The 13,091-nt window shown below is 38.9% G+C and overlaps 1 protein-coding gene across 1 annotated transcript; it reads right to left on the reverse strand.

Moving 5' to 3' along the window:
• Positions 1-5,452: 5,452 nt before the first annotated feature.
• Positions 5,453-12,325, reverse strand: ankrd13a (ankyrin repeat domain 13A). Its single transcript, XM_022757393.1, has 15 exons — positions 11,926-12,325; positions 10,983-11,118; positions 10,544-10,668; positions 10,392-10,437; positions 9,912-10,055; positions 9,624-9,813; positions 8,944-9,010; positions 8,728-8,809; positions 8,564-8,625; positions 8,346-8,476; positions 8,081-8,238; positions 7,817-7,948; positions 7,545-7,705; positions 7,377-7,441; positions 5,453-7,232 (listed from the first exon to the last, which is right to left on the reverse strand). Exons 1-15 carry the CDS (start codon positions 12,031-12,033, stop codon positions 7,034-7,036), a joined length of 1,806 nt encoding a protein of 601 aa, XP_022613114.1. The 5' UTR covers positions 12,034-12,325; the 3' UTR covers positions 5,453-7,033.
• Positions 12,326-13,091: the final 766 nt, after the last annotated feature.

Genomic DNA, 13,091 nt, shown 5'->3' on the forward strand with positions numbered 1-13,091 from the left:
GTTTGATTTCAGTCCTCTTCAACATGGTTTCTGTAGTAAGATGTGTATAAATTAATAACAGTATAAATTACATATTTCATCTTTCTGCTTCTTTTCATTCCTGGGGGTTGAGCTTGAATAAAAACAAACACATACAGTATTTTAAGCAGCTGAATTACACTATCTATATTAAAACAAACACTATATTTTTTTCTGAATTGTAAATGTGCAGGAGACCACATACGAGATCTGTTCTTGTAAATCTCCATATGGTGATGGTCATGTCTTTGTAAAGGCTGTTGCTGCTCACCTCCATTAGATTTTCTAATTAACAGGCTAATTTGCAATATCCAGAATCCATCAACATACAGGGGAATAGAGCAGCCTTTACCTTCAAATGCTCACGGCGCCCTTCAGATCTTTACTTATTCAACTGTTTTTCATTCCTGGTTAAGGCCCAACCATTTCAAGGATGGCAGGTATGAACGTGTGCGAGGGCAGAAGGTTGTTGGGAACATATGATTCCTTACTGAGCTGCTGGTTGATAGACGTGCAGATCAAAGCCCTTTTGTGTCAGTGACTGCTATTGAAGTAGAGAACAGGCAAGCACAGGAAACACATAAAAGAGACACTGTTAAATAGATGGTTTCTCCTCTACCTGGCATGAACAGCTTGACAAACAGTATATTAAGGGGAAAATTACTAAATACATATACTGTGTATGTCATGACTCCATCTGGTGCATGCATACTTTTTATACCATGATATCTCTCCTTTTATGGTATCTGAGTGTACTAGAGCAGTCTGAGTTATGTCATACATCAGTGAGCAGGACTGATTCATGGCTATACTGGATCTTTATACACTCTTTGTGTCTTTGTTGTGATTTGTCAGGCATTTGCGCGAATTTGCTGGATCAACCGAAACACTCACGAAAAGAGTTTTTTAAATGTCATTTGGTTTTCCAGAAAAAATATATTGTGATGGGAAATTTAATCCAACCTCTTGTACAAGTGGGAGTCTTTGAGGCCCGACAAATGTGCATGAACAGTGGAGGGAAACAAAATCTCCTGAGAGGACTCGCCACGCAGAAAGGTGGAGGCTACACATTCTTTGAAATTAGCCCTGTTTCTCATCAGCCAATCAAAAGGACCTATGAGTCTACAGTTATTATGAGTATACAGTATACAGTAAGACTATACAGTGAGTACTGGACAAATCAACATTATGTGATCTGATAATTGCACTAGATAAAAAAATCATAGGATTACTAGAAAAAACAAAAAACTCAGTATACTGAGATTTATTACTATAAGTGAAACTTTGACCTGATGGCACTATGAAAAGTCAGGGATTACCAAAGTCATTAGGATTCATTCTGTGAGAGCCATGCAAAATTTCATAGTTGTTTTCAGTCTGGACTAAAGTGGAGGACTGACAGACCGACATTAGCATCCCTGGAGTCATGCTGCGGCTAAAAAGGACATTTAAGCCAAACCTAACAGCAATATTTGACTTTGGAACGATATTTGGTCTAATACACTTCAACATGACTCCAGAGGTCCCTAACCTCTTCCAAGAAGGTGTTGTCACCTGACTTTGTCAGTTGAATCAGGCTACACCCACTGGAGTATAAAGACCAGTTATGTTCTTTACAGTCAAGTAAAACAGTGATGAGACTCAGAAGTTGAATTGTTAGACAGCTTCAGCTGACTGAATACTCCAGTTACTGTTGTTTTCATAAACACCTTGGAGTTCAATGTGCTGTACTGTACATAAATGAAACAATAGACAAGTATTTGTGTGACATGATGTCATAACATAACACATCAACAAGTCGTTATGTAACATTTCCTCTTGTCTGCTGTCATAACAATGTTCAAATCCATTGATGAAAAGGAACAGACAAAAAACATGACGGTCACAGAATCATGCAGACAATAAGTTTATAATTAAAAGAGTGAGTTTCTTATTAAGCTTATTAAGTCTGTCAAGTGTCCTTTCAAGTCATAACACACAAATCTGTTCAGTTCAGTTTAAATGCCTTCAGATATCCTATTAAAAAAGGACCTTGGAGTTCATGCGATAATGAAATGTTTTCTTGTTGTGATGAATTTATCCAGGAAGTCTCCAGGTTTAATTTCAGGCCACCGTGAGTGACATTTCCTAATGCTCATTAAGCTTCTCTGGCATATAATTAAGAGCTATAAGTGTTTGTAATGCTGTGCACTTAAGTTCTATAGAGGATGAAGGTAAAGGCCATATACATCAGTCATGCAGAGTGATTATATAAGGATATAACCCCAAGGAGGGTGACCTTTATATCTATTCTTCATTGCTCTTTGGCATTTCAGAAATGGGAAATGTGATGATGTGATGGAGGCCTCACACTTGTTTGATGGTTACCAGTAAGAGGAAAGATTTTATACACTTTGTATTTCCACAGTCAACCTACCAGGAAACACCTGAAGCTTCCAGGACCCTGATGCTGTCAATAGCTGCAGAAAGGTCCATGCAGTTATGTATAGATCAGCCAGCTAGAGCTGAGACCATTGATTAATCTATTAGTCTATCAACAGAAAATTAATCAGCTATGATTAACTGTGTTAATCTTTGTGTCATCTCTCCATGATAGTAGAGTGAGTATCTCTGGGTTTTTCACTGTTGGTCAGACAAAACAAACAATTCTGTAGATGTAACTTTGAGAAATTCTGATGGGAATTATTCTGTATTTTCTGAAATTTTATAGACTAAATGATTAATCAGTCAATCAAGATCATAATTGGCACAGTACTCAATAATGAAAACAATCGCAGCCCCACAACCAGTAATTCACAGAGGACACACTGACTGGCATGACCACAATAGGGCTGCAATGAATCATTATTTTCGCTATCATTTTTTTTCTTAAATTCTTTCCTGAGTAATTTATTAACTGCTTGTTAAATTTTTTTAAAATGCTATTATTACAGTTTGTGCAGAAATCCAATTTACTATTGTGGACTAAGAAAACTTACATTTGAGATGTTAGGACCACTTTTGCTTAAATAAAATATGTAACATTTTATTTTACATGTCTCTAATTTCAGAATAATTTCCCAGAAAGTTTCCTGGAAATAACGACATAATTTGATTTGATGCTACTACTTAATGTAGGATTAACAGAGACTGTGTCCAGTTGGTAGGCCTACACACAACCATGTGCTACAAGATGCAAAAAAAGTTAAACGTATCAACAAGCAACAAGACAATTCAAAATTAATGAAGAATAAAATTTCCTATAATATATAATAAAATAAATACTTGCTTGTATTTATTTCAAGAAAAAAAAACTTATGGATGAATAATTTAAAAGAAAAAATTGACCTGTAAAATAAACTGTTTTCAAATGACTTTTGTGATTTACCTTTTATTAGAAAAGTTGCCAGTTAACTTCCTGTCAGATGACAAATTGATTCATCGACTTCCTGATCGTCTCAATTGTAAGAGTCAGTACGATAATCAAACGGCCTTAGGACCCAGATCCTACAGCGGAAGAAGAAACGCTTCACTCTCATCACCATCATCACCATCATCATCCTCCTCCTCCAGCCTCCACCACTATGATGCTGCATCTCATCCCGCACGCTCTAATAATGTGTTTTAGTGTGTTAGTTAGCGGACAATCCGAGGACTCCAAGCTGACCGAGAGAGCCTATGTGGTTTTACAGAAGCAGAATTTAGGTGAGACTTGATGTGAGACTGATGTGAGGCCTGTCAGTGCGGCCAGTGATGCTGCTGACACTGACACACACACACACACACACACACATACACGCTCTTGTAAGGTGTTTATAGACTTATAGTCTTTGTTCTACAGTGGCGACTTCTCCCTAATGAAACCCCAGTTAATCCATCATGTTAGGGAGTCTGTCTATCTGTTGTTACCGGCTGTGATCAGCTCCTGTCTTTGTCCTCACAGTCGCACTGGGGAGTGTCCTCGCTGTGCTGCTGCTGCTCATGATCATCATGGCTGTCTGTGTCTACAAGCCGCTGTCTCGTCGGTGAAAACCTGGAGGAGATAAAAGAGGCGCGGGGACAAATGTGCTGTGGTCCCGGTGCACAGTGACACCTGCACCGAGCAACGAGGATCTGATCGGCCCCGGGTCCAGCAGAAACCTCCGGACGGGACCGGGCTGAGGGGAGAGCTCTGCCACCTACCTGCCGAGAGGCCTCACTGAAAACACCCAGACTGCACAAATAACTACCAGCTGAAGTTTAGCGTTTAACTTCAGTCATAAAATCAGGTCATTCAAGAGTTACTGTGTGTTTTAGAGTCACCTTACTATTTTTGATATGCTGTAATTTCGTTCTCTAATTTATTTTGACATTTGTTACAAAAAAAAAAAAAAAAAAAAGAAAGGGGTAGGCCTATATAATAAGATAAATTATTTATTAAAAATGATTAGATTTTTTTTACATTTATTTATTAGGGCTTAACATTTAAGGTAAATGCTGTAATTCGGTGTGTTCTCTAAATATGGAAATCTTTCTTTAGTTATTTGCTTGTGTGACATTTAAGGAATTTAATACTAAAGGCAATGCTGTAAGTAGGAGTATTTTGTTGATCTTATTGCCCTTTTTAAATGGAAATGTGTTAATAACATTGAGTCCTGCAAGCATTAAAAAAAACTACACCACAGTGGGAGAGCTCTCATTAGTTTCATCAGTGGAAACGCTGTTGATGAAGGCTCTCGTTCTGGTTAAGATGACGTGGTACTATGAAATGTGTGATTGTTTTCTCTGAATTTGTCTCTCTGAAAGACCCATATATCATCATCATCATCATCATCATCATCATCATCATCATCATCATCATCATCATCATCTTGTCAGATGAGGTTGGCCTGCTTTACATTTGATTCTGTGATATACAGTTAGTCTAAATTAACTACCAACAGTGAACTAGGTTGACTGAACAGGCAACAAAAACATGAATACATAATAAAATTAAAGAGAGGCAGAGTGAATTTAGAAATCTTTTCATTGACACTCGTACCCATTCGGACTTTATTTAAACAGCAACAGCATCTATTTCTGTTTTTAGAACAGATTCCTCCTGCGTTGTAGCTGTGCATCCTGCACAATCCAATTGTCCAACAGTATGCTTTGATTATGTGCTATATTCAGAGTCCATGTTTGGACTGAAATGGCTATGACCATATTCAGCTTCTAGCAAACCAAGAAATCCTTTCACTGCTGATAAATCATATGAAGCTTTTCTTGTCTTGGACGTGTTAACACTTCACCTGACAATGTAAACCTACTCAAACAAAGTCCCATTTAGTCTTCATGGAAATAAAGTGCTTTTATTTTAGAAACATTTTGAAAGCAACACATTTTCTTAAAACTTTAACATATTAAAAAAAAACTTTGCAGCTTGAGCGGTGCATTACAAACATTTGCATTAAATTAACCAAAGCTAGCCTTTTTTTTTTTTTTTTTTTTTTTTTAAAGTCGACTGTTCAGCAGTTTGGCAATTTGATCATTGTAATTAATGATTTTTCAGCTGAAGCCCCTGAAAGACAGAAGCAGCAACACAGACAGACCTTTGATAAGTGGTTGGTTGTCAGTGAAATCAACTATAGTGGTTAATGCATGTTACTCAGCATCACCCTCTTCATCTTGTTTTTAAGTTACAAAATTAGAAAAAACATTTTTTTTTTTTTTCAGAAAGTTTAGTCTGAGTGGCACCACCCCTCGCTCCCACCAACTGTTATCGGAGCAAAGCAATCTGTTGGCACATGCTGAAGAAACTAATCCTACATGTGGCGGCTACACCGGACCTTTCAGCCTGTGCTGTCTTTTCCTCTGCTCGGAGGTCTAAAGTTGTTCATGGCTACATAAGGCAGACTGCCCTTAGGAATCAGAAAAAAATCTCTGTTACACTGGTTGTGTGACTGCTTGTAAGCTGCATGACGGCTGTAGAACCACAGACAGACTGGTCTCTGCTATTGCATTTTTGAATGGAGGTGATAATGCTTAAAGTTGCTCAGTGACAGTTAACACAAATACAGGACATATTTGTGTCTCACCGTGAAAGCAGGAAAAATGTTCAAATAAACGAAAAGGAACGTTAAACCCCTATTCTTGATGCAGCAAAGATATTACGTTACCATACAGCCAATTTAAAGTTTCTTTCATGGCAACATGCTTTTGTTTACCCATCTGTAGAGTGTACATTGTCAAAGTACAAGGAACATGCAAGAACTTATGAACTTTTGACTCAATGAACTCAACTTTCTGAATTAATATTTGTATGGCGAAGAGTGATATGCATGAATGATGCACCACAGAAACATTTACCTACAATTATCGATAGTTTTTACACCTGATTAACTAACAAATTCCAAAGTGAAGGGAAAATGTGTAAAATTGAAACCCTGAGATTTCTGTTTTTCAGTGAGCCCATGGTCCTCAACAAAGTGACTCTGTGGGAAGACTTCCCAGTGAAAACACTCAAATCTGTCTCTTTAGATCCAGAGTAGGCGACAGGTACCAGGAAAAAAACCCCAACAACAAATAAAAAAACAAAAAAAAAACAACAGTTTCTGGACCTTAAGTGCCACATCTGAGTGCCAACACTACATGAAGTCACCTGGAGTAGTCAAACATTTTTGTTCAAAGAACCTTAATTACACTGACTCGACCGCACTACGGATGACAATGCGATCGACACATGTGAGTTGCTGCTATGACTCTGAATTGGAAAAGAAAATAAATAAATAAAAAGTAGAACCCACTTGAAATTATCTCAAAGAGTCCATGAATCAAGCTTGAGGATGGAGATGCCCTATGCTGAGATAGAAATATATAAAAGGAGTATGCTCTTACCAAAAATACCTTTTGGAAAATATTGGATACTGAGGGTTTGATATTGCCTGTGCAAGAATGATCTGTTACAGAAAGAAATCTGCAGTTGCATAGATGACTACAGTGGTTAGGAAGGAGAACTGAGGTGTGGTGGTTGTTTCTGAATCTGGAAAAGTTGTACTATTATTCCCTCTTATTCCTTTTACTTCTCAGTGAGCGATAGCTGCAATATCCTCTCCAGCTCTTCTTCCTCTTGCTTCCTCATCCTCTCCTCTTCCTCCTGAGCTCGCGCGGAGAGCTCCATGGCCAGGCGGAGGTCTGTGTCGGGGCTAGAGGCAGAGATGGAGCTGGCGGGGCTGGAGGTGTCTCCATAATCCACTAGCACCCCCTCTGGGATACTCCTAGAATGACACGGACAGGAGAGAGTGAGATCCAGCTCTGTACTGTGAACAGATATTCAGTTTCATCTAAGTAGCAAGGATTGTTGCTTTTACCACACGTAATTATGCAATTGTTATGCTAGAAACCTTAACCTGTGCTCCTACCTGTCACTCTGGCTACTGGGGATTATGTCACTGAATTCCCCATCAGCATCATCCCCGGACCCCTCCTACAATGACACAAACATAAGGGGAGGGGGTTAAGTGATGGAATGAACTGCACAATCAAGGACAGCACGGGAAAATGGTGAGCCGGGTGATTATTGTTCTGACCTGGCCCGGGACTCTGCGAGACTCCAGGAGACTCTGATGGATGACATACTGCAAAATCTCCTCATCATTGTTGGACATGGGCGTGTGGCGGCTGCCCCCTCTGCGGTGGTAACTGCCAGGCACCACAAACACTGAGGGACACACTTGAAACGGAGGCAATGCTGGATGGGAGGAAACCAAAAAAAAAAATCACAGACATGGTTAAAAAAAAAAACAAAAAAAAACTTACAATTTGTGTTTTAATACGGTGGTCAAACTGTCTGAATTCCTACCTGCTGCTTCTTCATCTTCCCCTGAGGATGTTGGCGTGGCTGCTGGTGTTGTGTTCACTTCCTCTGCAGTACTGCATTTATTTACATTACCAAATGTAATCTTGGCATTCAGTACATGAAACAGGGGAATCTCTGCAAGAGAATAACAGATTAGATGTAAAAAAAAAAAAAAAAAAAAAAAAAAAAAAAAAAAAAACGAGAAGAGACGAGAAGAGCAATGAAAATACTTCTTGAAAGTGCAGTCTCTATAGAAACCTCACATACCTATTTTAACAGGAAATCCTGGAGGAAACTTTAGGGTTACAAAGTCTCGTAACCGCGCAAAATGGGAACTTGTCCGGGCCATGAGGTCAATAATGGGGGTTACCTGCTCCACCAGGGACAGGGGATGTTCCTCACTCATCCACAATGTACCTTTGAACCTGCACAAGACAAGATTACAGGAAGCATTGCACACCACTTAACTCCATAATAACACACAGCTATGAGGAAGTATTAGTTATTATAACCTTAAAAAGGTGTGTCTTACTTCTGTGTTCGAATGCTTAGTTCAATGGGTCGGCCGATGTCTCTGTTCCCAAGGTCAAAGTCGGGATCAAAATATTCCTCTGGCGTGATGGCAGTGGGATTGGTGGCAGTTGCATACTCGAGAGTAAGGTCCTGTGAAGTCAAGCAGTCCTATCAAATGAGCTGCCCAGTGGGAACAAAATACATCATTTGAACATAATTACTGAATGTATGTGTTACCCCTTGTGCACTTATGTGCTGCTCCACAGTCCCCAGCAGAGACTCCAGGATGTTCCTCTCACCTTTGAACAAAAGCGTCTAACTTTAGTTCTCTCAATCAATCATTGAAAAACAGAAAAACAGGGGTATAAAAACATTATACATGAGGAATATTTTGCACTCACTCTTTATCCTGGCTTTCTCCTCGTCTGTAAGATGCTCTGTCCTTGTCCTGATCACCACATTTACATTGTTCACACTGAAAACCTGAGAAAACAACGAGAATCCAATGTCAGATCCTATTATAAACGGGCTGTTTTCAATTTTCAGTGACTTCACTTCTAATAAAAAAAAAAGAAAAAAAAAGAAAAAAAAAAGAAAAAGGGAAAACTTCTGGGAACCTTTGCTTCAAATCCATTGACCACTTCAGTTTTGTCAGTTCTCCAGCCCCATATCCCAGACTTGTTCCTGTGGAAAAAAACAGTCAAAAACATGAAGTTGTCACAAATCACAAATCAGGATTACAGGCAAAATCATATTGTTCATATTATCTTATTCTATCATATTCTTTAGTTCAGGATAAAAATAAACAAATATGGGATGCTGTCATCACTGATGTTTTATTATTATTAATATGATGTATAGATTAGCAGGATAATATGATGACAATATAATATCTCATGCTAATTACATGACAGAAGACGAACATGTTAATTAAATTAGCTCACATTGTTAATATCGATTGTAACCTGAAGTTGTTAGTTTGTAGGGTTACACAGTGTGCTTATTTAAAAGTGAGCACTGACCGTGAGGCAACCTTTGAACGAGTCAGTTGGTATAAATATTGAATTTCAGATGATTAGATACTAAGAGTGACACTGGAAGTACCATTCAGAGATCAGTGAAAATAATGATTGATAAGCCTGATAAGTTTACACAGTATCCTCCCTCAGTCAGTGATGATGTTAAAACAAGTGTGGAAATGCCATGAGATGCCAACTCTCATGAAATACTGTCACTTTCAGTTTGATCAAAGGAAGTTAAATTTGTGCATGTTGTGAGAGAAAGGTGTGACTCTTGCCTCTCAAAAGCAATATCCTTGGTGTCCAAGTAGGTGTTGACAATGGGAGTAGTCAACCTTTTGGCAACTTCCTGTTCAGCTGGCTGCATTGACTCTAGTGTGACATCCTCCATTTCTTGAGAGATGTTGAAGCGTTCAGTGTCCACTACTTCATCGTCGTGGTTCACCTCCATCAACTCGGCACACGAGTCTGTACAAATACAGTCAGGGATGGACTTAAATCATTTTACAGAAAAAGTATAAATCACAGAGAGAGCTTTTTTTGTGTGAGAGAGTTAAAAAACACACCATCTCCTCTGAAGATGTAGCTTCTACGTCCTCTGATCCAGGTCATGTTTTCAAAGCCTAGAAGAGTGGCATCCACTCGCAGGCTGGCGCCACTTTTCCAAATGCGGCAAACATCACTTGGACAAACCCGGGACAGAAGAGGGACTGTGAAGCCACAGCATATGAATGTCCCACAATGGAAAGAAATGTATCCGCACATGAAAAACAATGTGACTCATTACTAAACAAAAACAAAAACTTCACTGACAAAAAGAGGCAGGTATGTAGTTTTTCCTGTATGACCTGAAGCAACCTCCTGGTTGGCAAATATTTTGTATCTTGTGTAGATATTTAACCAAAGGGCGTTACATTAGAACACACTTGCAAATACCTTCTTTGTCATACTACTAGCACAGGTTATCAATCATACGCACATTTTATAAACACACAGACACAGACACAGACACAGACACAGTCACAGACACAGACAGAAGAACTTACTCCAACTGGTGAATTCCCACTTCATTTCCATATAGAAGTCTGGAGACTGTGGATCAAACGACAATAGACCAGTTATTTCTTTTACCAGTAAATGTTTCCATTCACCCGTACAGATGGATGACAAGACAATGGGGAAACATATAAAGTAAAACCTCTCGGATCTTTGACAGCAGCTCAGGCACTCCTCCCAGAGCAGTGGAGGCTTTGAGGTAGTCTCTGCGTTGAAGCACTAACTGAACCATCTCTGGATCTCCGGTGCTGACTGCCTCCTGCAGCACTGTACAGAGACAGACAAGTATAAACAAACCACTAAACCTTTTAAGGTTACCACATCTGCTCCCCAAGAGCAGCGACTATCCATTAAAGAACCTAAACAATGACGGTAATAACCAAGGAAAGTGAAACTATTTTACTGTCAGTCAGAGCGTGGATATGCATTTTCTACCAGAAACACCATTAACAGCAGATGATGTGTGGATTAATGAACAAAGGGATCTAAGCGATCAAACAACCCGTAAATCTGCAAGAGAAGTGAAGAACACATTCACGGTATCATTCCTCGTCTGTTCTGTAAAAAGTTTTAAAACCAACCTGTCCAGTTCTTGGCATTTTCTTTAGTCACTTCAGCGCCGTGTCTCAAAAGGACTCTCACTGACTCCAGGTGTCCGAGTGACACAGCCAAGTGCAGAGGTGTCCGACCCCTGGGATCCACAGTCTCGATGCCATTCTAAGTAAATCAAAGAAAGACCCAGATGTTTCCCCTGCACTTTTGTTTGTGTCACATAATCTAGACACCTGGTTAGACTAAATACTGTAGTAAAACATGACAAGCTGTTGTATGAACAAAAGAGCATTAGGTCAACACTGATAATGACATAGGACTGCAGTAGTCAGTACGGTGACAAGACCCACCATCATGTCTGGCCTTCATATGAGTCATGCTGCTGAGGTAAATGTGTTATTGATCAGCATTGTTTTAGAGGGACTGGATCATAGTCATTATATTGCAACAATACACAGTATTAACTGTGAGGACTGTGAAAAGCAACACAAAATTATTGATGCATTTGCATTGTTAGATTAGTCAGAAGATTACAAAGATTTTATTCACCATTATAGTCTTTAAGCTTTTAAATCTTAAAATTATAATTACACAATTCATATGATAGTCAGATGCACAATATACCACAAATGTGTATATAGCTAAAGCATTTCTTATGTCATCATATCTACTCAAATGTATACTATGTTGATCTACTGGATTGGGTTTGTAGATTATATCACACCTGGAAACAGGCAATCAGTCTTTACTGCATTTTTTAAACTTGCAAACATGTTGATCAATGAACAGCTAACTTTTCGTCTTCATAAACATTTCAAACGTCATCTGTGTCTGATGCTTTGGAGCATCTGTCAACACGACTGGCCTACTTTAACTAGATGGCTACGGAGATTAAACAGCTCACTCCTGGGTCCATCTCGCTAACAAGCATGAGTCTGTAGGGCTAGCAGCATATTCAGTGCATTTACCAACCTGTGGTATCGTTATTTGTTCTTCCAGTTTCCTGTAATCATTCTCCCACACTGCGGAGTGCAGGGGAAACTTCACTTGGATGTCATCGCTAACGTTAGCCGTGGACATCTTCCTCTTTATGGAGCCTCTCAGTGCAACGTTAGCCAGCTTCTAATGATTACATCCATGGGAAAACTGCGGTAGCTACACGCTAGTTATGCCAAAATGTACGATAAATGTGATCCATGCCCTACAATCTGACAACAACATCGAAAATATCCAAACCGGTCACCAACTTTTGCCCAAGCCTTCCCCTAAATAAAACTTTTGAACAAGGAAGTGCCAGGAGTAGTACCCAATAATAATAGGGGTGTCTTACATGAAAACAGACTCACGATCTAATCAATAACATCTAATTAAGACAGCTTTCCAAGAACCTTTAAGAACAGGACTTAATTTATGAGTATTAGCTATTATTTCTATGGTCAATAAACGACAGAAACATGATTTGTAGATAAAATTATCGCCTTTAGGAAAAAAAAAGAATAGACAGTTCCAGTTTGGACGCAACCATTTCACATGTCGGCATGGGGGTCGAAAAACATTCAGACTAAGTATACTGCCTGTATAAATTTGATTCTGCGCCACACTTCGATATTTTAAATTAATGAATTGAACGCAACATTGCCCTTCAAACATTTAAAAAAACGAACGCCATGAATGAAATTATATAACATTAATAATTATATTAATGCTGAAATGAGATCAGCGCCTCTACGGGGAGGTTTGTTGAAAATCAGAAACTTTACCGCCAGCGCACTATCGTGTAGGAGATGTACACAAGGACACATGGCCATTTTAAACTATATATATTCTATATTTTAATAATATAGTTACAAGTTATATTAAATAACCCGCGGTGCCGTGTTCTATCAACGTATGTTTAGTACCTGTTGCTGTTTTACGGTTCTATTCTTCCTTTCAGTCTCACGGCTGACCTCAGTTGTGTAATACAATTGATGTTTTTATTTGTAGACAATTTACTTAAAAGTGCAGGAGTAATACTGATATGCAAGGTGTGTTTTAAAAGACTACCGTCGGTGGATAGGAATCCAGCTAGCAAGCTTTATCGTCATTATTAGTTATAAATCGCACTCTTTTGTGACACCGTGTCAGAGGGTGCATAG

The sequence above is a fragment of the Seriola dumerili genome, unplaced genomic scaffold, assembly GCF_002260705.1.
Source record: "Seriola dumerili isolate Sdu_G_001 unplaced genomic scaffold, Sdu_1.0 BDQW01000017.1, whole genome shotgun sequence".
Lineage (NCBI taxonomy): Eukaryota > Metazoa > Chordata > Actinopteri > Carangiformes > Carangidae > Seriola > Seriola dumerili.